Consider the following 25,383-nt stretch of genomic DNA (forward strand, 5'->3'; position numbering starts at 1 on the left):
GTAATTTATTTTTATTTCTATGAACGAGAAACTGTTCTGACTGACAAATACCAAGACAATTTCTTCTTTACATTCTAGAATATGGAATGGCAAATAGACCATAAACAAAGAAGAAAATAAATTTTCTTCCCCAAAGTAACATATACGATCAACTTTATAATTTTCTGCACATTGATAATGCCAATATGCACAGGGGGAAAATGTGAGAAATACTTCCAATTTATGAAATGTGACAGAGAAGCACAATTGTATGACATACTTGGCAATTCTATTACTAATTGTTCACTCACTAGCTTTTTTTGCTTTTAGTTTTAAAATAAAACCATGGTTTTACCATGAAAATCCTTCATTATAAATAAATATGCACCAGGGAAGTCCCACATTAAACAATTTTATTGAAGCAATATTTATTATTGTTGAAGACACATCCACATCAAGTTAAATTCACAAGCATATATTTATTCTAGCTAGGGAAATATTAAGAATTTATGAAATTGGATTTCATTATAAAACATAGAGCATAAAATAATTCTCAGTCCCCTCAACTGAAAATTTAATTAGTATGGCTTTAACAAAACCTTCTTCCCATAGACAATTTGTTCTAAATTGAATGTAGGCCTTCCAAATAAAAACTACCTCATAATGTTTTAAAGTATACCCTTTCCCTCCCATTAGTCGTGATTCTCTGTCTGGCCTTTTTGAGTAATAATTAGTACTCCTGCATCTATTAGAACTCCTTTTCTAATAAAATTGAAGAGTGAATGATCCATTAGAAAACGTATTCTCATTCAGCTCTTTCTAAGATGATGTTAACAAATTAATTTTTCTATGTCTATGTAACTATGAGTAAGAAAATAACCAGCTCTGGCCTCTCATTGTTCTTGCAAGGAAGCTAATATACTCAGAATGTCTGGCTGATTATCTCAGCAAGCACGACTTTAGACCTTTAGAAAATCTTCCTGTCTTCCTGAATCCCTTTCAAAGAATATTCTAAAAAAATCATCTCCTTTTGCCTAGAAAGCATTTTCTGCAGCTACAGTCAGTTCTTGTGAGCTGTCTTTAAGAAAAAAAAAAAAAGCATGAACTCTGTTACATTCTCTTCAGCTTTTGAGCTTTGTTAAGATTTGGATTTCACTGTAACTTATATAAAAACTGAGCCCTAAGCCTAAGCACAAAATTCTGAAAATATATCCTTTTTAAGAAACTTGACAGCCCTTTTTTTCACCAAGAAGAGATCACGTACTTTCAATTAGCAATATATGAGTGTGCCGACACATTTAAAAATTATTTATTTTTTGCATAAAATAACCCTTGTTTACTATAGAAAAGACAAAATATAGATAAGCCAAAAATTAAAATCCTCCGTAATGCCATCAGCCTACCAGACTTGTTCCTAGGCAGAAACAGAAATAGCTGTGCATTATTTACCAAATGGTGTCATGATTTACATACCTTTGTGTGCTGCTTTTTCCATTTTACATCATACCATGAAGCTATGCCTTGTATAATATATACTGGTCTTTAACATCATTTTAATGGCCACACAATATTATATGGAAAGGCATAAAATTTATAACCCCTGTAAATAAAAACTTCAATTGTTCCCAGTGCTTTCCCGTTTCATATAAACAACCCTGCAACAAACATTCCTGCACATACATCTTTGCTTGTTTGTCCAATTATTTCCTGAGGGAAATTCCCTAGAAGCAGAATTGCTGAGTCAAAGAATTTGCACAAGTTTTTGATATATTTTGCCAAATCTTCCTCCAGAAGACTCAACAAATTTACATTTCCATTAACAAAGCATGAGACTGCCTATACCTCACCAAGCTGGGGTATTCTCATTCTTCTTAAGGGTCACCAACTGGTTTCTAAAAAATAGTTCTAGTAAAGCTGAACATTGACATACTTGCTGGCAAAACAGATCAAACATTCCCAAAGCAGACACAAATCTTTCCAAATCTGCTGACTCTTAGAAATGTTGTTTATCTTTGTTTTTTTCTTAACTTTTTCCTATAGCAATATTTTATAATGAAATGAGGGAAAAAAATTTTTCTTTTTTTTCCTACTCTGTAAACAGGGAGTTTCCCAAGACAAGAATACAAGTCCTACTTTAAAACTACAAAGAGAGTACAATCCAGTTTAGTCAGAAATCTGGGTATTTTCTCCTTTGTCAAAGCTGATAGTGGGTTAACATGTCACTGACCCAAGTTTCACTGCCTTTATCCATTGTTGAGTATTTACTTTCAGATTCTGAAAATTAATGTCAAATGGCAAGTTGAAAACCACTTAGAGAAGTATTTCCATCCATTGATCTATTTATTAATAAATATATATTGAACATGTACATCATACAAGGTATCATGAGGTAGATTTATTTATTCATTCATTCAACAAACACTTATTAAGTGCCTTCTCCATGCCAAACACTATTCTAAGCCCTCAGCACCGGCTCTGAACAAGGTAGTTGAAGTCTATGCTCTTCGAGTACTTACATTGCAGTGGGGAGCCCAGGTATGCTGATCACATTGAATGACACATGGCTCTAGGTTACCAAAAGTAAAAAAAATCACAAGAATCACACTAATTATTGCTTTTCCTAATTTCAAACTGAATTTAGGACTTAAATGTGTCAAAAACATTCCATGAACTGAAACCTTGTGTGGACCAGAAATCTTTCTTAAGTCTGAAAAAAAAAATTTGTTTTTAGATGATTAAAATTCTGCAGTGCTTCTTTTTCTCTACATAAAAAAACAGTTTCTAATAGGATCTCAGAATCTTGTTTTCCCCAGAATCTGCTGGTTTTATCAAGTACTTAACCAAAAATAATATTTCTTCTGTCAAATATGTAGCATGATTTTTGGGTAATGCTCCGTGACAGCTGGATGAAGATACACTGTCTCAGTGCATCCTTCCCCCAACCTCTATAATTAAATTTAAAATTGGCATGCTGCTTCCTCACACTTCATTCCGTTGCACTTGCCTCAATTTCCCTTGGTCACAAAGTGCATTGGTTATGAATATGTATTAGAGTTTGCTGTCAAACCCTGTGAACATCTTCTGGAGCAGAAGATTAGACATGTTATTTCAAACAGATGCATCAGTTTATACCATCCCTTGCAATTTTCATCTACCAATGAACATTCATGAGAGATTGAACAACAGAAGAGACTAGTCTTCCAGCCAAGGTCCATACTGCTATTTTTTCTTGCTTCAATGGATTTTAGTTGGTTTTAATTTTCATTTACATTATGATATCAATGATTCAAGAGCTCACCAATCTGAATGGAGTTAAATTTTTGTGACTAACAAAGACACAGGCCTTGAAACCCCCATACTGAATTTAAGGTTTAGAACTAAACTCTCCCAAACCACAAATTCAACAGTTAGATTTCCTATCCAACTGGTAAATTAGAAGTGAATTGCAGCTGCAGGATAAAAAGTCAATAAATCTTTCTCTTTTAAATAAAGATCATATTCCCTGAGAAGTGTAAGTGTCATAATATTTTTCTCTAAGTCTATGGAAGTCTTTAATTTTCTGCTATGGACCTAAACCATGTTTATCACTATCATCTGTTTTGCCTAAGCTTAAAAACTTGGAGGGATAAGCCTGACCAGTGGAATGGTGTAGCCAAGAGACATTTGAGCTTCATTGATCTTCATTTGGAAATATCCTTACAGTAGGATAAACATAAACTGTTTTTAAAAACAGCTGCTCTTAGAATTAGAAACGAAAAAGGGGAAGTAACAAGTGACACTGCAGGAATACAAAGGATCATGAGAGATTACTACAAGCAACTCTATGCCAATAAAATGGACAACCTGGAAGAAATGGACAAATTCTTAGAAATGCACAAACTGCCGAGACTGAACCAGGAAGAAATAGAAAATATCAACAGACCAATCACAAGCACTGAAATTGAAACTGTGATTAAAAATCTTCCAACAAACAAAAGCCCAGGACCAGGTGGCTTCACAGGTGAATTCTATCAAACATTTAGAGAAGAGCTAACACCTATCCTTCTCAAACTCTTCCAAAATATTGCAGAGGGAGGAACACTCCCCAACTCATTCTACGAGGCCACCATCACCCTGATACCAAAACCAGACAAAGATGTCACAAAGAAAGAAAACTACAGGCCAATATCACTGATGAACATAGATACAAAAATCCTCAACAAAATACTAGCAAACAGAATCCAACAGCACATTAAAAGGATCATACACCACGATCAAGTGGGGTTTATCCCAGGAATGCAAGGATTCTTCAATATACGCAAATCAATCAATGTGATACACCATATTAACAAATTGAAGGAGAAAAACCATATGATCATCTCAATCGATGCAGAGAAAGCTTTTGACAAAATTCAACACCCATTTATGATAAAAGCCCTGCAGAAAGTAGGCATAGAGGGAACTTTCCTCAACATAATAAAGGCCATATATGACAAACCCACAGCCAACATTGTCCTCAATGGTGAAAAACTGAAACCATTTCCACTAAGATCAGGAACAAGACAAGGTTGTCCACTCTCACCACTATTATTCAACATAGTTTTGGAAGTGTTAGCCACAGCAATCAGAGAAGAAAAAGAAATAAAAGGAATCCAAATTGGAAAAGAAGAAGTAAAGCTGTCACTGTTTGCAGATGACATGATACTATACATAGAGAATCCTAAAGATGGTACCAGAAAACTACTAGAGCTAATCAATGAATTTGGTAAAGTAGCAGGATACAAAATTAATGCACAGAAATCTCTTGCATTCCTATACACTAATGATGAAAAATCTGAAAGTGAAATTAAGAAAACACTCCCATTTACCATGGCAACAAAAAGAATAATATATCTAGGAATAAACCTACCTAAGGAGACAAAAGACCTGTATGCAGAAAATTATAAGACACTGATGAAAGAAATTAAAGATGATACAAATAGATGGAGAGATATACCATGTTCTTGGATTGGAAGAATCAACATTGTGAAAATGACTATACTACCCAAAGCAATCTACACATTTAATGCAATCCCTATCAAACTGCCACTGGCATTTTTCACAGAACTGGAACAAAAAATTTCACAATTTGTATGGAAATACAAGTAGATTTGTTCTAATTCTTCTTAATGACTGTATAGTATTCCATGGTATGGATTTTCCATAATTTGTATAATCAAGTCCCTATATAATTAATTTCTTACTTACATGATTTGCTATACATATATATTTTCTTTTTTCCAAATGATCCATCATACCTTTCCTAACAAGCTTCATTCATTTTTCTCCCTAAAGTCTTTGCTTCTGAATTCCTCCATTCTTGGGTTTCTGTCTGCTGATTGCTCTCTGTGCCACATGCAATGTTGACACCCTGGCAGTACTGCTCACCTCTCTCCTGGAGTCCACTCTTCCCTAGATACTATAATTTGTTCTTCCTTTATTAACTCTTTCATTTTGCTCTAGCACATTTTCCAATAGCTAACTTTAAAAGTGCATCTGGATATTTAGATGTCCAAGCTGCTTATTTTGCCTTTATATTTATTTTGGTTGAATATAGAATTTCATATAGAAAATATCTTTTGTCCAAATTTTGAAGGTATTGCTTCCTTCACTTGTAGCATCCAGAGCAGTTATTAGGAAAGCCATGGCCCTTCAGAACCTAGTACATTGACCCTTTTACCCTTCTTGGTTAAGTCTGTGAACATATTTTACTGTTTTCTACTTTCCAAAACTGTTTTGCAGTCATTTTCTAATGACATTTCATATTCTATTTTCTTTGATAGAGTTCATTTATTATTCTCAGTGAAACCTGGGGAAGAAGAGGCAAAAAATACATGTGTCAATTCACAAAAAAAAAAACAAAAAGCAATTGCTCTCTCTTCACTGGAAACCACAGATGGAGTCAAAGAATTGCACACATCCATGAACTTCAGGCATGTTAGAGCTGGAAGAAAGTTTAGAGAATCTACACCAAAACCTTCATTTAAAAGGAAGAAACTGAGGCCCAGAGAATTAAAAAGACTTCTCTGAGGTCACATAGCTCACTGTTGGCAGAAATAGGCTTAGAATCTAGGATTTCCAATTCCTAACCACTTTCATCATGCCACAAATATGTTGACTTCAACAAAATCTGATTCTCTCTAGGATAGCACATTCATCAAAAAAACAAAAATATGAGGTTGGAATGTGTATACCCAAATGGTCTCATGCAATTTCGCTAAAAGCTATTTACTTAGAACCCTAAAGCTTTCTGTTGATCTACTTAAAATTTACATATGAACTCTGAATCAATATAGTAAGCAGGAAATGACTTAAAAGTCAGAAAGATTCCAACCCAGGTTCCAGAGGAAAAATTTTTAAACCAAATTATCAGCTCCTTCCTGCTCTTCGTATCCTTCTCAAACCAGAAATCCAACACTTCAACCAATCTCTGGCCATTATACTCATTCCTTTTCTCTGTCACACTTCCATCCCAGGTGTCTAGCGAAACACTAGCCCTGGAAAAGCATCTTCTCCATGACTACATCCAGGCTGCTGAACAAGTATCACAGAAATGGGCAGAATGGTGTCACAGTAATAAAATGCATGATCTCCAACCTCAAAAGGTCCCTCCTATGCTACTAGGAACGCTTCCATGTTTCCTGGCTGAACTCTTACCCTTATTTTCATTTTCTTCAAACACCTACTTCATCATATCCCTGTCCATTCCTAACAGAGAAGTCTGACTACTAATTCACAGCAATGAAGAAGGAAAATAGAGAGGAGGAGGAAGAGGGGTAGGGGACATCAATCAGATGGGAACTTCCTCAGTTTTCTGCACGCACATAGAGATTGACCTGCATCTGTAGCCATTTCCTTCCTTCCTTCCTGTGGTAACAGAAATTTTCCTGTTTCCTGGATATGTCCTTCCCCCACCACCTCAGTGACTCTCTTCTCTTGCTCTCTATTGACTCCTTTTCATAAGCATTTCAACATAATCAAATTACTTGAACTGTTAAAATCTTCCCTGACATTCCCATCTGCTTTCAGCTACTGCCCCACCTTCTCCTTCCAAACAACCATCTCAAAGGAATCACATTCACACACTGTCTTAATTTTCTCTCCTCCAATTTACTCAACCTCTGCAGTCCAGCTTCTTTCCCTTCACCTCCACTGAAACGTTTCTTATCAAGAAGATTAAAAACTTTTAACTAAATCTTTTAGTGGATTCTTTCCAGTTCTTATAAGGTGAAAAATGTACCAAGTTAATATCTGATGCCAAAATATCTTGGTTTGAGAAAATTTCTTGAGACTTCTATTTAGTTAGAAAGTGAAACCTGAGGCCCATGAAAGACATCGATCAAGAAAGCAAAAGGTTCAAGCTGCTCTAAAGGAGAGAAGAAGAATTTGGTATTTGTTTTTGTTGTTTCTTTAAACAGATGGGAAGAGAATAGTGTCAGAAAGGGCAGGTGAACAGGATGGGAGACAACAGGAGGGCCGACGGTGATGCGGCAACAAAAGGCCATTGAGAATATCCCATAGGCAACACAGCCATTGAGAAAATCCCATAGGCAACACAGCCATTGAGAAAATCCCATAGGCAACACAGCCATTGATAAAATATAGATATAAATACTTGTTAGTTTTTCATGAACCTCCCTCCATGTGGCTTCAAGCCACTAAGATACAGGCTCCCCCACACACATATACACACACCCTTAATCTCCTCCTCAGCTCTTCTGCTGAAGAATTCGGCCTCCCACGCACCTACGGTCACCTAATCTATGACATAGGAGGCAAGAATATACAATGGAGAAAAGACAGTCTCTTCAATAAGTGGTGCTGGGAAAACTGGACAGCTACATGTAAAAGAATGAAATTAGAACACTCCCTAACACCACATACAAAAATAAACTTAAAATGGATTAAAGACCTAAATGTAAGGCCAGACACTATCAAACTCTTAGAGGAAAACATAGGGAGAACACTCTTTGACATAAATCACAGCAAGATCTTTTTTGACCCACCTCCTAGAGTAATGAAAACAAAAACAAAAATAAACAAATGGGACCTAATGAAACTGAAAAGCTTTTGCACTGCAAAGGAAACCATAAATAAGATGAAAAGACAGCCCTCAGAATGGGAGAAAATATTTGCAAATGAAGCAACTGACAAGGGATTAATCTCCAAAATATACAAACAGCTCATGCAGCTCAATATCAAAAAAACAAACAACCCAATCAAAAAATGGGCAGAAGACCTAAATAGACATTTCTCCAAAGAAGACAATACAGATGGCCAAGAGGCACATGAAAAGATGTTCAACATCACTAATTATTAGAGAAATGCAAATCGAGACTACAATGAGGTATCACCTCACACAAGTCAGAATGGCCATCATCAAAAAATCTACAAACAACAAATGCTGGAAAGGGTATGTTGAAAATGGAACCCTCCTATACTGTTGGTGGGAATGTAAATTGATACAGCCACTATGGAGAACAGTATGGAAGTTCCTTAACAAACTAAAAATAGAACTACCATATGACCCAGCAATCCCACTACTGAGCATATACCCGGAGAAAACCATAATTCAAAAAGATACATGCACCCCAATGTTCAGCGCAGCACTATTTACAATAGCCAGGACATGCAAGCAACCTAAATGTCCATCAACAGAGGAATGGATAAAGAAGATGTGGTACATATATACAATGGAATATTACTCAGCCATAAGAAGGAACGAAATAGTGCCATTTGCAGAGACGTGGATGGAACTAGAGACTGTCATACAGAGTGAAATAAGTCAGAAAGAGAAAAACAAATATTGTATAATATCACTTATATGTGGAGTCTAGAAAAATGGTGCAGATGACTTATTGGCAAAGCAGAAATAGAGACACAGATGTAGAGAACAAACATATGGATACCAAGGGGAGAAGGCGGGGGTGGGGTGAATTGGGAGATTGGGATTGACATATATACACTATTGATACTATGTATAAAATAGATAACTAATGAGAACCTACTGTATAGCACAGGGAACTCTACTCAGTGCTCTGTGGTGACCCAAATGGGAAGGAAATCCAAAAAGGAGGGGATATACGTTTACGTATAGCTGATTCACTTTGCTGTACAGCAGAAACTAACACAACATTGTAAAGCAACTATACTCCAATAAAACTTTTTTTTAAAAAACTCATCAAACTGAAAAAAAAAAAGAATTTGGCCTTTATGACAGGCTGCTTTGGGGGTTTTTCCTTCCCCAGAACTTTAGTAGTCTAATCATACCACATCAATGGTGGGAGAAGCTCCAGTATTTTTTCTGGCAGCATTTACCAGTGTCTGTTCACTGACCAAAGTCCACAGTTGATTAAGGTCGACTGTTATGCAGAAGCTCTGCCAGAAAGAAAGGAAGTGATAAAAGATTGATGGAAACATGTAAAAAGAATGCAGGAGCTGGCTTGAAGGGGCTCACACTGTCCAAACTTGGGCAATTTCAGTATCAGAAAGAATAATGATGGTAATAGATAATAATGCATTGAATAGAATAAATGAATCCACGAGTCTGTAGTAACACCCAAGATACAGAGAGACAGACAGACAGACAAACAGATAATAGAAGGAAGAGAGAAAAGGGAGTGAGAAAGAGGAAGCCTCTTTATTACAGAGGAATGCTACATTGAGAATAAACAAGGATCAAAAGAATTTAAAAGTCACCATTTTCCAAGCCTATGTAGTCATTGTTTCAAGCAAAGATCATCAATTAATGCTCAAACTAATGGGTGAAAGTTATTGAAGAATACTATAACACAATATCAAAGTACCACGCCACAGGTACCTTTACAAGGTAGAACTCTAGTGGATCCACTTTATCAAGGGATCCAACTTATAGCATCACCAGTAATGAGACAAATTGACATGCTGTGCCTCTGATGTCATTCAAGAGGTGGACATAACATTTCTTACGTAGTATCCTTGCCAAAAATGGTGAACCTAAATCTAACAGTGAAGGATCAATAAGAAAATCCAGATTGGGAAATGTTCTAGACATCTGACATGACCCTTCAAAAATATCTATGTCATGATAGATGAGAAAAAGTACGAGAATGCTTCTAGATTAAAGGAAACTAAAGGAAATGTGTGATCCTGGAAGGGATCTATAATTTTTTTAAAAAAACCAAAACATGAAAGACATTACCAGGACAAACAGGGATATTTTAATACACACATTTTTATTAGGTAATATATGAAGTTAAATTTGCTGGGTAAGATAATTTCATTGTTGTTATTTAGAAGAAGACCCTTGTTCCTAGGAGATATATTTTGAGCTAATTGGGGCAAACTATCATCATGCCTGAAATAACTTTTAAATGACTGAGGTAAAACCATGTGCTATGTTCTGAATATCCATGTCCCCCCAAAATTCACAAGTTGAAGTCTTAATGCCCCATGTGATGATATTAAGAGGTGGGACCATTGGGAAGTGATAGGTTATGAAGATGGAGCCCTTATAGATGGAATTAGTGCTCTTATAAAAGAGACCTCAGAGAGCTCCCTAGCCCCTTCCACCATGTGAAGACATAACAAGAAGTCTACAGCCTGGGAGTGGACCCTCATCCACCCATGCTGGTACCCTGATCTCAGACTCCCAGCCTCCAGAACTGTGAGAAATAAATTTCTGTTGTTTATAAGCTACCCAGGCAGCAAAATATTAACAATTGCTGAATCTGGGTGGAGGGTATATATTCACTGCCCTTGTCTTTCCACTTTCAAATTTCTGTAGGTTCGATATTTTTCAAAATAAAAAGTTCAAGGAGAAAAAAAAATACTCATTTCTCTTCCTGTGTTCCTCAACTCAATGTATGCTACCACCTTAATACACTCAATTGATCAACGAGTTCTGTGCACCATCACTCCCGAATCTCTCCACTAATCTCTGCTGTGCAGGCAGGCCATTGTACCAGCCCTCTAAGTGGTCTCTCCGCCTCCTTTCGGTCCTGCTCCCACCTCCACCCCTGAACCATTTTCAAAAAATACAGCCTTAGTGATCATTTCCAAAATGCCAATCCCATCATGTCATTCCCATGATTAAAACATGTCAGTGGCTCCGCACAGTCCCCCAATGTCCGTCTCTTTATTTGTGTGTGTGTGTGTGTGTGTGTGTGTGTATCACTTCTTCTTTACCCATTCATCTATTGATGGACACTTAGGTTGCTTCCACATATTGACTGTTATAAATAATGCTGAAATGAACCTAAGGGTGCATACATTTTTTTAAATTTAATTTTATTTATTTTTTACACAGCAGGTTCTTACTAGTTATCTATTTTATACATATTAGCGTATATATGTCAATCCCAATCTCCCAATTCATCCCACCACCACCACCACCCACTTCCCCCCTTGGTGTCCATACATTTGTTCTCTACATCTGTGTCTCTATTTCTGCCCTGCAAACCTGTTCATCTGTACCATTTTTCTAGGTTCCACATATATGTGTTAATATACGATATTTGTTTTTCTCTTTCTGACTTACTTCACTCTGTATGACAGTCTCTAGGTCCATCCACGTCTCTACAAATGACCCAATTTCGTTCCTTTTTATGGCTGAGTAATACTCCATTGTATATATGTACCACATCTTCTTAATCTGTCCGTCTCTTTGTCCGTCTCTTTAACACAGTTCTCTAAGGCCCTCTTGATGGTTCTGGCTTGATGCTCCAGCCTTATCTTTCCTTCCTTTCCCCTTTGCAGATGAGTTTTCTGACTTCTTCAAAAAGCATCACACTGTTTCTGCCCAAGCAGACTTTGTACTTCGCATCCTCTTTCTAGAAAACTACTCTCCCAAGCCGCATTTACCTGCCTGAGTGATGCCCTTCTGTCAGATGGCAGCCTGGATGTTACTTCCTCCAGGAAGCCTCCCCGGAGTCCCCTCCCCAATGTGAGCTATGTGCTCCCCCAACATTGCTCTCTCCTCAGAGCACTGAGTGATTACAGAATAACTCCAAGCTTATTTGTCAATATAGCTCTCCATGAGGGAAGGTCTGGGTCTCAGTGGTTTTCAACTTCCATAGGGTAAACATTCAATAAATATCTGTTGTAAGAATCAGTAAATGAATGAATGTATTGTTAATATTCTCATCTATATTGTAGAAGTGGTGCTCATCTGTTTTACCAATAATAGCCAGTTTGGGGAGGGGGTCAGAGTAGTGAACAATGGTCAAGTTATAGAATCATACCATGTAAAATAATGTTGGAAAATGAGAAATAAATCTGAGTAAAGTTTAGCGCTGTTCACTAAGAGAAAAGAGACAACAATGGAAATCAGACCACTTTGGGTGATGTTCTGGTTTTGCCAACAACTCAAATGGACAAATCCCTTCATTTGGATTTTGGTTTCCTCACCTGAAAAATAAAGGCAACAATGGCTCTCTATAGTCTCTCTCTTAATGCTAAAGTTCAATGAAAGGAAGGTGATGGAGAAAAATACTTCATAGAGAGCCAAAGTATCTATAAAAGGTGCTGCTTTTATTTATTTATTTATTTTTTTTTTTTTTTAACTTTTTGGGTTTATTTATTTATTTATTTATTTATTTATGGCTGTGTTGGGTCTTTGTTTCTGTGCGAGGGCTTTCTCTAATTGCGGCAAGTGGGGACCACTCTTCATCGCGGTGCGCGGGCCTCTCATTATCGCGGCCTCTCTTGTTGCGGAGCGCAGGCTCCAGACGCGCAGGCTCAGTAATTGTGGCTCACGGGCCTAGTTACCCGGCAGCATGTGGGATCTTCCCAGACCAGGGCTCGAACCCGTGTCCCCTGCATTGGCAGGCAGATTCTCAACCGCTGCGCCACCAGGGAAGCCCAGGTGCTGCTTTTAAATTCAGCATTGTTAGACCATACATTTAGAAAATAGTAGCACCGAGTCTTTAGGCTATTAAGATATACTGACATTTTAATAACATTTATCTTTGCATTGAATTATGGTATAGATAAGGAGTCCACAAAGCCATTTGCCATACCTCACCCTGCTACAAGCACAGTTCTATTTTTCCATAATTGAGACCTTGACACACAAGGTCTCAATTATGGAAAATACACACATTTTTCATTTTAGAATATGATTACGCACTGTTCTGCAATTTTCTTTTTTTCACTGAACAGTAAATCTTGGCAATCTTATGTCTTCCTTATTCTTTTTAATAGCTGAGTAGTAGAAGTATACCATAATTCATTTATCCATTAATTTATTGATGAATATTTGTGGTGTTTTAAATACTCCATTTTATTGACAATATTAAAATGAATATTTTCATACAAATTTTATTTCTGTATCTGTCATAATTTATTTAGGATAGCTTGTAGAATTGGAATTGCTGGTTCAAAAAGTATGCATTTGATACATTTTACATTTGATATATTCCAGAAAATTGCCTACCAAAAAAGCCTTCACAATTTACAATCTTAGAAATAGTGTTCATTTCCCTGATTCTTTGCCAACAGTAAACATTATTGATCTTTTTAATCTTTGCCAAGCTGATGAATGAAAAAGGATGTCTTCTTTTTTGAAGAAGTTTCAAATCCAATTCCTAGTGAGTCTGAGTATCTTTTCACATGATTAGCAGTTATTTATGTGGCACTCTTCCTTGAATGCACAAAATAAAATATGTAATATATATTATATGTAAAATACACTGTATGTAAAGTAAAGCTACATATGATATGTGTACATGCGTATATGGGTAGAAATGAATGGAAAATACACTAGAAGTATGCAACATTAAGAGTAGTTACCCAGGGTACTGTAGTTGCTAAGGGTAAGTCATGGTAAGAGGAGACTTTCATGTGTAACTTTGATTTTATACAATGAAAATAATGTATTCCTTCTTTTTCTTTTAATAATAAAAGAACTGTTAAATAAATAGGAATCATAAAAATTGTATATGACTGACTGCACCCCTTTTTTCTGTTTGTTTGTTTCTCCTCTCTCAACTTCCAGGAAATAACCCTGCTTCTTTATTTATGGTATGGACTCCAGTTGTTTCTCTACCCCCTTGAAGGATTTCCCTAAGATCCTGTCTTAGACACTCTGCTCTTTCCTCAAGATAATCTCATTTGCACCCAGGGTCGCCACGCTCTGGGGTCTCACACCGATTTCTCTCTGCCAGCTTGATCCTTCTACATGGCTCTACTTGTACTTAATCAGAGTATCTGCAATTAGAGAAAGAAAAGAACACACAGGAGCTATGAAGAGAGAAAACAGGAACAGGATAAGGTGCTAACCCAGCCTGGGTAGTGAGAGAAGACTTTCTGGGATGGTGGTATTTAAACATGAAGTATGAGTAGGAGTTGGCTGGAGATTGGAGGGAGGGAAGTGGGAATATTCCAACATGAGGCACCAGCATTTGATAGGTCCTAAAACAGGAATACTGTTAAAGCATTCAAGTAACTAAAATACCACCAGCATGAACAATTTGGGTAATGTGCCAGTGTCAGATAATTTTGTGACTGACTTGTTGGAACCATAAATCCAGACTGAATACCAGTGGTGAGGGGAGGGGGCCTTGAAGGCGGAGGTAAGGATTCCCTTGAAAGAAATGGATGTTCCCATTCTTTACAGCCCTAGGAAAGTGGAGAGATAGGTCTTAGACTAAAGTAAAGGAAAATATTTTCTGGTATCTCTGGGGCCAATAATCAGTTTGGCCTCCAGGCTCTAAGGAATGAGCAGTCTGGTATATTTCCAGGGGGATTAAGGCGCTGAAAGTAGCCCCTTGGCCATATAAATGTGGCCAGAAGTGAGGAAGGGGAACAAGTTAGTAGGATACCAAGAGAAAGGTCTGAAACAGCCTTATCCAATAACACTTCCTGTGATGAAGAAAATCTTCTATAATCTGCACTATCCGATGTGGTGCCTACAAGCTACATGAGCCTACTGAATACTTTAGATGTGGCTGGCGCTTGTGAGTAACTGAATTTTTTATTTTATTAAATTCTAACTTTATTTCATTTTAACTTAAATAGCCACATGTGGCCCATGGCCACCATATTGGACAGATCTGGAGGAAGACCAGTGTGACAACCTGGCCTCAGGGGTGTTGAGAGAATTAGGGAGGGAGAACATGGGAGGTGATGGAGTAGAGGAAAACCGTGTCCCTGGAAGTCCTCAGCAGAGAATGCTGGTGCCCAGAGAATCAATATCTCACAAGATGCTTATCCACAATATGGCGGTAAGACGTGATGAGGGAAGAAAAGTTCCAAGGGATTCGTGTCTGAGCAAGCGTGAGGCAGAGCTTCAGGCAAAGGTCAGAAATCAACAAGAGACAATTCAGAGGGTTCCTATTTCTAGCAACAAAGTTGGTGGGGTCTTGTCTCATCATTGGGTGTGCTATACTTGCTAACACAGGACAAATGTGAAATCAAAATAGCACAAATTATAGTTCTCCAGTTGTCTTTCTTCATTTTCCTTTCTTAATTTTCAGGAAATTACAAAGGTAGGCTGTGCCCTAGGTCTAAAGGTCTGGCTAAGTTGATACACTACAAATGAATAGCAATAGGCATCTTTGCTTTCTTTCTTTCTCCTTTATGACCAGTTTCTTTGTTGCCTTCTCTGCTTCAGTCCTGGCCAAAGCTTAAGGTTAAAATGTCTGTCCCCCAAAAGCACTCTTCACCACCCTCTCTGACCAAGATTAATTTTTATAAGCACCTGTTATGAAAGCACACAGAGAAATTAGAAAAGGCATGAAGCTGTTAGAACTTGTCACAAAATTTAGCACAAAGGCAGCAGTGTTCAGGAAGACCGAATTTTCATATGTGTTGACAAAGAACTTCACTTGCTTGTGTTTTGGTGATGGCATCGTTTGTTAACCTCACCCATGAATTCTAGCAACTCAGACAAAATCACCAAAGAATTCCTCTGTTGTTTCCAATTGTGCCAGCTGCAGGGCTGTTGGATTTGTCTTCACACTTTTACCTTAATGCTGAGGAGGGGTGCCTGCAGGGTTCACTGATTTTCTACTGCCATCAAAAATAGGTTTTTTTGATTCCACTAAGGGAGTTGGGGCGAGAAATGCTCTGCCCTGCTGCCTTTGTTCAGCAGGTGATGGATTGACTGAGATTGCTGAATGTACTCTGTACTATGGAATAAAGTTATAGATTAAGCTTTACCTGTTTACTTTCTCTCAAGCCACCACTGAATGCCTTTAGAAAGGAAAAAAATAATAAAAAAGCAATGAGTTTATTCCTATCTTTCCCTTTTATTCTTCCACCCTTCTCTGCATTGATTTTATTGTAGGAAGTGTTGATTATTTGCTGATTGTGCATTAATTCCAAGTTACCAAGGCACAGTGCCTGTGTGCTACTAACTTGACATGCTCGTTTTGTTAATGAAGTCCTTATTCTATTGGATTCCTATTCCTTAGAGCAAATCTCAAAGGGAGATTGCCTGGTGGCCAGTGGGAGCCATGCCATACAATGAGCTGGGAAGTTGGCAATCTACCCCAGAGCCCTGGCTCTGCCCCATGGGATAACTCAATTAAATATCTTTGAGCTTTATTCTCCTTATGTGTAAATGGGAAATAAAAATATCTGCCCTGCCTACATTCCAGGCTGGTGAGAGGATCAAATAACACGATACCTACAGAAGTGTTTTATAAAATCTTACTGAACTTCAAAGATATTAAATTTTTATTCATCATTTTTACCTCCACTGATTCCTAGAAAGAGTTTTAGTTCAGTTACAATAGAAGGTACATAGGCAGTTGGACCATTAAGGCAAAGATAAAAGAGCAAGGATCATATAATGAAAACAGAAGATAATTGTTCCAGAAAAATCTATGTTAAGAATAGTTGTATCAGTTGAACACTAAATTTAGCTTTGAACTTCCTGGCAGCTAAGGCAAAACACAAAACACCATTAGGCACACGACTTTCCTTAATCTATGAAATAGGCACGCTGGTTTATTAGGAGAGATGGAAAGTTTCCTACCATTAACTCTAAGGATTGTGGGTGAGAATGTTTTCTGGGCAGGCGCCTGCCTACACTTTCCAGATCCCTTCCAACTGGGATGGGAACCTGGTCCACAAAACCCTTCCCCACGTGCTCCTTCATGCTCTTCCCCCATGACTAGCTTGGCATATGGCCATTGTGGAAGGAAGAAGATGGAAGGAGCCTGGGGACCAGAATCCCTACTTGGAGCTGCCTGCCTATTAGAAATATCTGCTCTCTATATGAGCAAGAAATAAGTCTTTATCATGAATGTGCTATTATATATTTTACACAGTTTGCATACCCTATAAAAATAAAGATTTTCTAATTTTGGAACTTTATTGGATTCCATAATATACAGTTTTTAACTATCAGTCTTACCTTAAAAAAAATTTTTTTAATGATCTTCATGGACTGTCTCATATTTTGACAGAGGCAAGCAAAATCTAACAGTTCTGAGGAAAGGGAATGAAACAAAGATGGGTGATTTTATTTATGTGCTTGGAATGGTGATGTCTGGGGTAGAAGAGAAAGAAGCAAGAGGTAAGAATAGTTCTGGAACATGAGCTATAGCCAGGAAGGCCTGTCCATTTGGGTAACTTAATAGTGGAGATACAGTGAGCAATGAGAAGGCAGGTCCCTAATGAACTGGGAGAATCCTGACAGTTCAGAAAGAAGGATAAATAATGGAAAGGTGGGAATCTGACTGTCTGTATATTTTTTTCAATCTCATAGCCTTTTAATAGATTAGCCCCAGCTCACTTTAAAAATACAGATCAACACTGCCACCACCAAGCGGGTTACTCATTTCTCCTTCTCATCCCTGGGGGAGGTGAGGAAAGAAGGGGTGGAGCAGGAAACCAGTACTGCTCTTGTTTTTTGGGGGGGGGGGTTAATATGATTTATTTAATTGTAAATGTATGTAATTAAATTTTTTATAACAGTTACTGTCTGTATTCCCTTAGAGTCTAGCCTGCCCAGCAGGGCATTGGACCTCTCAGCTTTGTCCTGTTGGTACAAGGAAGCGTTGTTCATAGGCCCTACTGTAGATAGAAATCTTGGGAATTTTATAAAGACAATCAAGCATGAAGATATCATACATTCTGTGGATTTAACCATTTATTATACCTTAAGCACAATTTTCAGACCTGCAAAAGTGCCTTCTGAATTTCTCTGGTCTTTTTAGATTGTCAGCACAAGTGTGTTGTGTTTAGATTCCATTCAGCTCCCCAAGACAAGTTTGTTCTGAGAACCTTCCCCAAACATCTCCGGGGACTTCCTGTTAGGATTTTTACTCTTCCTTTCTCACACTGAACTGTCTTGGCCCTTCCTACTTTAAGCAGAAATAGTGCACCTTTTACATGTGGTTTAGGAGATTTCATTTCAAGCTATTTAATCTAAAGATTTAGTAGGACTTTGGCAAACAGCAGCATGGAGTAGACAGGGTAGAGCCAGGCCATGGCTCTGGGCCAGAAAGAATATACCAGGAGGTGATACAGACACAGCTGCTGACAGAGGCAGGTCAGGACCCAATCCAGTGAATCCAGCAGTATAGGCAAACTAGATACAGGCCAAATAGGCAACAAGGCTTCCAAGATCAAAGACCAGACTGTCCTGACGTGAAGAGGTCAACAATGGAGAATTAAAGAAAAGAAATATTCAGGAACCTACATAGCCACAGTCTTGGAAGAAAGTCAGTATACATCAAGTCTCAATGCGGCTTTTCCAAAATTCCATTTCCCTTGGACCATAATTTCTATTTCTCAGAATTCCTATAAATCAGCAAATCACAGCCATCCTTCCTCACACAATAACTGACTTTTGAAGTATCTAAGAAAATGTAAACTATGTTTGAGATTAAAATAATATGAATATCCAGAGACCACATCATTTCTCTAAGCATTACAAGTGCTACAGGAAAGCTTAAGTAACAAGCATTTTACAATTCTATGAATAATACAAGTTTCATTCCCTGCGAGCTGATATATGACTTTTTGGACACCATCACTTGAAAGAAAAAGAAATCCTCAAGTTACTTTTCTAGTACTTCTATCCAGATAACTTCTTTGTTCTAAAGAAGAGGATCAAGACATCACTTAAAATCTTCCGCATGCTAATAAAATATGAAGTAAGACATGGAAAGATGATGCTTTTGTACTCTTCTATGTGAATTTGTGTCTTTGCAACTCATTGCTTCCACTTCCTACCCCAATTAACAGGAATGTAAAAGCATAGTTGTGAGTGTTATTCAAAGTTTAATTTTTTTTTTAGGAAATGTATGAGTTAAAATTAAGAGAATGTTAAAGACCATGTTGTTCAACCTCTACTCACTGAACATATAATACCTATGTTAATTGAGCACTTTTTCTGGGTCAAGCGCTCTTCCAAGTGCTTTCCGGATAATACCTCATTTAATCCTCACAACAACCCAGTTATTCGCACGTTAGAAACAAAGGAAACTGAGGCTCAGAGAGATTAAGCAATTTGCACAAAGTCTCATTGTCCGTGGCAAAACTGGGACTCAAATCCAAGAAGTCTGACCCCTGACTCTTAAACACTAAGTGATTCTGACTCATATACCATCATGCAATAAACATAAGCATTACTCACGTCATTCCTAAATGTTACTACTAAGATTTATATGGTATGTGATATCTCATTTGGAAACATATGTGAAACATTGACTACAGAAAGACTCAGCTTCCCATTTTTCAGTTAAGCATTGTTACTGCTATTTAACGACATGGACTTTACCTACTGTCTGAAAACTCTTCAGCTCCAAATAAGCAATCTGGGTACAAAAAACAAAATAGGAGATGAAAGGATCCAGTGCCAGAATCGTGGCATTCCAAGAGCATGTCTTTAGTGACTGGACTACAGATCACTGACTTTGGGGTTCTGTGTTGCAGGACAGCCCCCGAGGGCAACTTTTCTTTTCACAACAATCTACACCTGTGGCCTGTGGGCCCAACGCTCATGGCAGATGGAAGAGAGTCCACAGAAATCATCTAGTATATGATTCTTCTCTAGGTGTCCACGCTGTGTGTGGAAACCGTGTTGTCTCAAGGGCCTAACTTTTATTCCCGGTTGTACATTTGCCATTGGATCGTTCCACTCTGTCTGTTGAGTCTATTAAAAAATGATGGACTTCATTTTTTCTTGAAGTATGCTTGCAAAGCTCAATTTCTTTTTTAAAATTAGATTTTTAAAAAAGATTGTAATTAGATTGTCTAGGTTCATGCAAGCTCTGAATAGCAATTTCTTTCTCCCGTTTGGTCCATGGGTGGTACCTGCTTTTCCAACTGGTTAATTTCAAAATAAGTGATCCAGCCTTTGAAACATTTAAAGTTAAAAATATATATATCTTGAGATCGAATTTTCCTATTTCACTTGGGTTCACTCCAGACTAATTGGTAATTTGAAAAGAACACCCATCCCCTAACCTTTTATAGCAGTTTCACTTTCTAACACATTGACTTTATACAGTTGACGCTCCTAATAGACCCTAGCATTCAACTTTGTGTTCTTAACACCAGAAAAAAACTGCCACATTTCTGTTCATTCCAGGGTCAAAGCTGTCATAGTCTGCTGTTACGTTTTTCTGAATGTCCTCAAGCTGTCAAAATGTTTGCTATGTCTATCAACATATGCCAGATTCATTTGGGGCATTGGACATGGGCAGCACTAAAATCTTTCAGACAAATGGGTTTGGATGAACTGCAAATACATGAAGATTAAAATGAGAAAAGTGTAGGGCAGAGCATGTCTTTGCTACTAAATATGATAGATTCTATTAAAAAGAAATGATTGATACTATTGGGACATTATCAACACAGGTAAAATTTAACTTGTTATACAAAACAGGGTATAGTAGAGTATTTCAGTGGTTAGCAACTCTTTTTTTTTGGATAGGTAAAGATTAAAATTTGTGCCAATTACAGGCCAATATAATGGTGAGATTTCATCATGCTTTATTAATTTCAAGGTGGTATTCCCAAACACTGTATGTCTGTTTCAAATTAATATGACATTCTCAAGCACCCCCAGAGGACATTCTGAAGCCCTGAGATCATATTTTAGCAACTGTAATGCAGTAGAAAGGACGGAGGCTCATGTCTACCTAAATTCCACAGCACGGAAGAGCACTTCTTCCTATCAGCATGAGAAGCTAAGAATCATTTTGATATATGCTGTTCATTAGGCATAGCTGCAGAATTCAAAATTAATTAAGATAGAGAGAAGGAACTTATTCATTTATAGTTAAAATTCCTAAGGTTTATTTTATATGTAGAATTAAAATAAAATTTTAAAAATGTTGTTTTCATTGGCATTGCTCCAATATTTACAAAAAGAGTGGCAGACTGGTCCCTCTCATGGGGTCTGGGACAATGAAGTGCCACAGTCTGCTTTGAAAAGGAGCTGTGTCGCTCGGGGTGAGGCAGGGGAGAATGTTTGCACACGGGGAAACATTTACCTCTGCATTTCCAGAGGGATACTTCCATGTTACCTGCAAGGACAGTTATTATCGGGAGTCACCCTAGAGATCTGGCTTCCCACTGTCACCGTCGTAACTTTGTTTTCCAAAAATACGTTGATCTCTAAGAAAAAAATTTGTCCAAGAATTCATTTTCCTTCCTGGATGGTAATGATATTCAACAGCAGCAATTTCATACTAAATAATGTTATTTGTCCCAAAGAACTGAGGGATAAAGTTACTCTGGTGTTAAATCCAGGTCTCACCAATTCTTTTCAATTCCCTGTTTTAACCATTAAGTATATTAAAAAAAAAAAACTTTTAAGAGAAAAATCTCTTTCTGTTTCATCCTGGTCTCCTTCATGAGCAACTCAAAGTCTCTGGGAAATAAGATTAACGCTTACCTCAAAGACTCTTTGTATTTGGACAAAGTCGCCCAGGCTGAGTTGGTTTTCAAGCAAGGCTATGCAGGCATCTTCCTCTGCAGTTGCACCTTGTGAAATTCCCTCTGGGTTCTCTGGCCCGGGCTGGGATCCTTTGTTCAACTCAAGGGTAGCATTCTGGCAACTCATAATGGCTTTAACTCTTTTTAACAGCCTTCAACTCTCTAAGTATTTTTCTTTTGCTTTTTCTTTTCCTTCAACAGGTGCCTTTGAAAAGAAACAACTTAGCAATCGAATTCCAGAATCAAAGTACATTTCAAGGTACTCAATTAGGAGGCAAAAAGTTCAAGCCCAGAGGTAGGGAATGAAAGCTCTCAACCCCCGCACTTCCTTAATTCCACAGTTTATTTTCAAAACCCACTGTTGAATTGTTTTAAAACATCCCCTCCTTATACTCTGTTTAACCTGGCTTGATTTTAAAAAGTGTAAAAGCTTCCCCCGTGTTTATAGCAACTGACACAGAATGCAACATCTAATACTCACTTAAAATGCATTAGAAAAGCAATTTCTCAAAATCTCTTTGGCTAACCTTGCTTCTATTCCCATGTTGTGGTTTTAAACTCCATTTTCTTGTGTGGAGGCGTGAGGTGACACAGCTGCAAGGTTTCCGACCCAGTGAAGCGCTGGCCTCTGAAGGCCACCTTCCCAGCAATGTGGCCTTGTTTGTTTCATCCGTCCCTGCTGCCTTTGTGTGCTTCCTGGCAACCAACATAAAGCCCTTAACCTCCCCAACTAATGACTGACCTGAAGGTTGGAATATATAATGTAAACATTGAGGCTTTTTTAAAGGGCAATTCAGCCCACTCATTTTTTATTAAATTTCACCCCTGCATTATTTAATGACAACTTTTATAAATACATTTTCTATGAAGCATGTTATGTATTATGAAACAAGATGATTAGCCAAAGAAAAGAGCAATGAATTTAGGAATGTTACATTTTCCGTATAAAAAATGTTTCATTCTTATTTAATAAGACTCCATTCCTATATTCTCTTTGTCTTAGTTTCTATGTATATAAAATGGGGATGGTTTAGCATAGGCTTCCAATTCATTGAAAGTATGGGGGAGGGGGAAACACAGCATAACATAATATGATAAACCTTATGATAAAACTACTTACAGTACCATCACTGGTTCAGCTAATATTAATGAAAAGGAAGGAAAAAGGAGAAAGTTAATATTTTGTTTTAGTATTTACCATATGCCAGGCACTACACTAAGCACTTTGTAATTCCTTATCTTGTTAAAGCTTCACAATAACCCTGCAAGGCAGACAAGATCACTCTTCCCACTTTACAGATGAAGAAGCAACATAAAGGCCAAAGGCCATGCAGTCAGTAAGGTGTGGAAAACGACAGAGTGGCTCTGCCTTCGGAGCCTGCCCTTTAGATGGAGGCCATCTCTGCACCTTATTTTCATCTCTGTAAAACTGAAAAGTTGTCACTAGATATTCTCTAAGTTCTTTTCCTACAATTTCATTCAATGAGCTAGTGTTCACAGGCACGTGGTGGTACAAAGCACACTCCCCACAACACAGAGAGGCAAGTATCCCAAGGCTTTCCTGGACCAGTTTTGGAAAAAAAAATGAAGTATCATTCATGTAGCCATTAATTCACCAATTTCTCTGTCCATCATTCATTCCAAAATCCATTTACTAAGGACCTGGTGCCTACCTGTGAGGGGTTTACAGTCTTATAGGAGCTGTTGCCTGTCTAGTTCATCTTTCATGCCAATCCCAATCTCTTGCTGTTTATAGTGCTGTGTTGAGAAGAATTGTGAAGTTATATGTAGGCCCAGAGGAAAAGAGTGACATTATAAATTACGGATGTGTATCACGGGCACAGAAGGGCTGAGGGAAGCATATTTACCACACATTTGCCTTTCCTGGTTTAGCCCTTCATGTAAATTAGAAAAACAACTTTAAGCCCTAATATGATAAATTCCCCTAAATCATCTCACATAGGGATAAAATTTGTCTTCTTACCATCCTAATAAGCAAATTAATAATAGCTTAGTTCAGCCAGATCAGTCCTATAAATGTCTGTAAAATGTTTTATGGTGATATGTTGAAGAGTTGGGCTTAAATAACAGACACTAATGAGGGAAGAAAGAGGAAACAGAAAAAATATTCTGTGAAGCTGCACCGGGAGAGGTAGGCGTCCCACTGGATGACGATACAAAATTCTCTAATTATTCTAAGAGAGTCAAACTGCCTGGACTACTTAGTTTTCATAAAGATGCAGCTCTAAACATTTTCATTAGTCAAAACAGGAGAGTATAATGAACAGCTAACAAATTACTGTAGAAGTTAATTAACTGACAGTTTTCTTTCGGTAAAATCGTGGCATTAGAAATCATTCTTGATCATAAAATCTTCGATGGCTTTTACCTTCTTTGTAACGGTGTGGTTAACTTTCAGGTCAAATTTCCACGGCTCTGAAAAGTCCATAACTAGCCTCTTGCCGATACTGAAATTTTCCTTCTTGCTTGCCATGAATCAATTATGAGTTTGTGAAAATCTGCCACATGCCCAGTGCCATCCTAGGCTCTGTAGGGAACGGTGCACTGATGAAGACAGTCTGTCCTGTCAAAAAGTGGAAGTTTCAGGACTTCCCTCGTGGCACAGTGGTTAAGAATCAGACTGCCAATGCAGGGGACGTGGGTTCAAGCCCGGGTCCGGGAAGATCCCACATGCCGCGGAGCAACTAGGCCCGTGTGCCACAACTACTGAGCCTGCACTCTAGAACCCGCGAGCCACAACTACTGAACCCACGTGCCACAACTACTGAAGCCCACATGCCTAGAGCCCGTGTTCTGCAACAAGAGAAGCCACCGCAATGAGAAGCCCACGCACTGCAACAACTAGAGAAAGCCCACGCGCAGCAACGAAGACCCAACGCAGCCAAAAATAAATGAATAAATAAATAAATAAAAATTAAAAAAAAAAAAAGTGGAAGGTTCAGTCTGGATAGAAAGCTGACTGACTGACGGACACTTGCTCTCTTCTCCGGTAGGGACCAGCCAACAGCTGCCAGCATAGCGGAGCACGCGGCACCCAAGAGGACAATGCAAGCAGATACATCCACTAGCTTTCATTTTTTTGGGAACCTTGGGACTGAATCATTCTCCCCACTGAACAGACACTCCCATATGTGTCCTTGTCACAACTCCCAGTCCACCCCCAAATCCCTGCTCTCTTCCTCCCCCGAAATTCACACACACCAACACAAATGCAGGCCCTGTCTTTCCTCTTAATTTCCCTTCCCTTTTGTTTGTCCTCCCGTCACCCCAGGCCTGTTCTAACATTCTTAATCTTTGCCTAGAATTCTCCCACCACCTCCTTCCTATAATAGAAAGCAGCTTCCCCTTATAAACCCCCTTTCCCACCACACCATCTCAAGCTGAAGCTCCTCCTTGGCCCAGGCTCCGTCCTTCAGGGTCAGTGGAAAGGTGTCTTCTCACGGTCTCCTTGCTTCTTGAACCCACACCTTCCCAACATGGTCTCAG

At 38.2% G+C, this 25,383-nt stretch overlaps 1 protein-coding gene across 1 annotated transcript in view; it reads right to left on the minus strand.

The window, feature by feature from the left end:
• Positions 1-24,732, minus strand: part of WDR49 (WD repeat domain 49) — a 152,515-nt gene extending 127,783 nt beyond the window's left edge. The window contains 2 exon segments of the mRNA XM_082459466.1: positions 21,304-21,464; positions 21,836-24,732. Coding sequence (XP_082315592.1) covers positions 21,304-21,464; positions 21,836-22,003 — 329 coding nt within the window. The 5' untranslated portion in view covers positions 22,004-24,732.
• Positions 24,733-25,383: the final 651 nt, after the last annotated feature.

This window comes from Balaenoptera physalus (assembly GCF_965194825.1).
Source record: "Balaenoptera physalus genome assembly, chromosome: 4".
Lineage (NCBI taxonomy): Eukaryota > Metazoa > Chordata > Mammalia > Artiodactyla > Balaenopteridae > Balaenoptera > Balaenoptera physalus.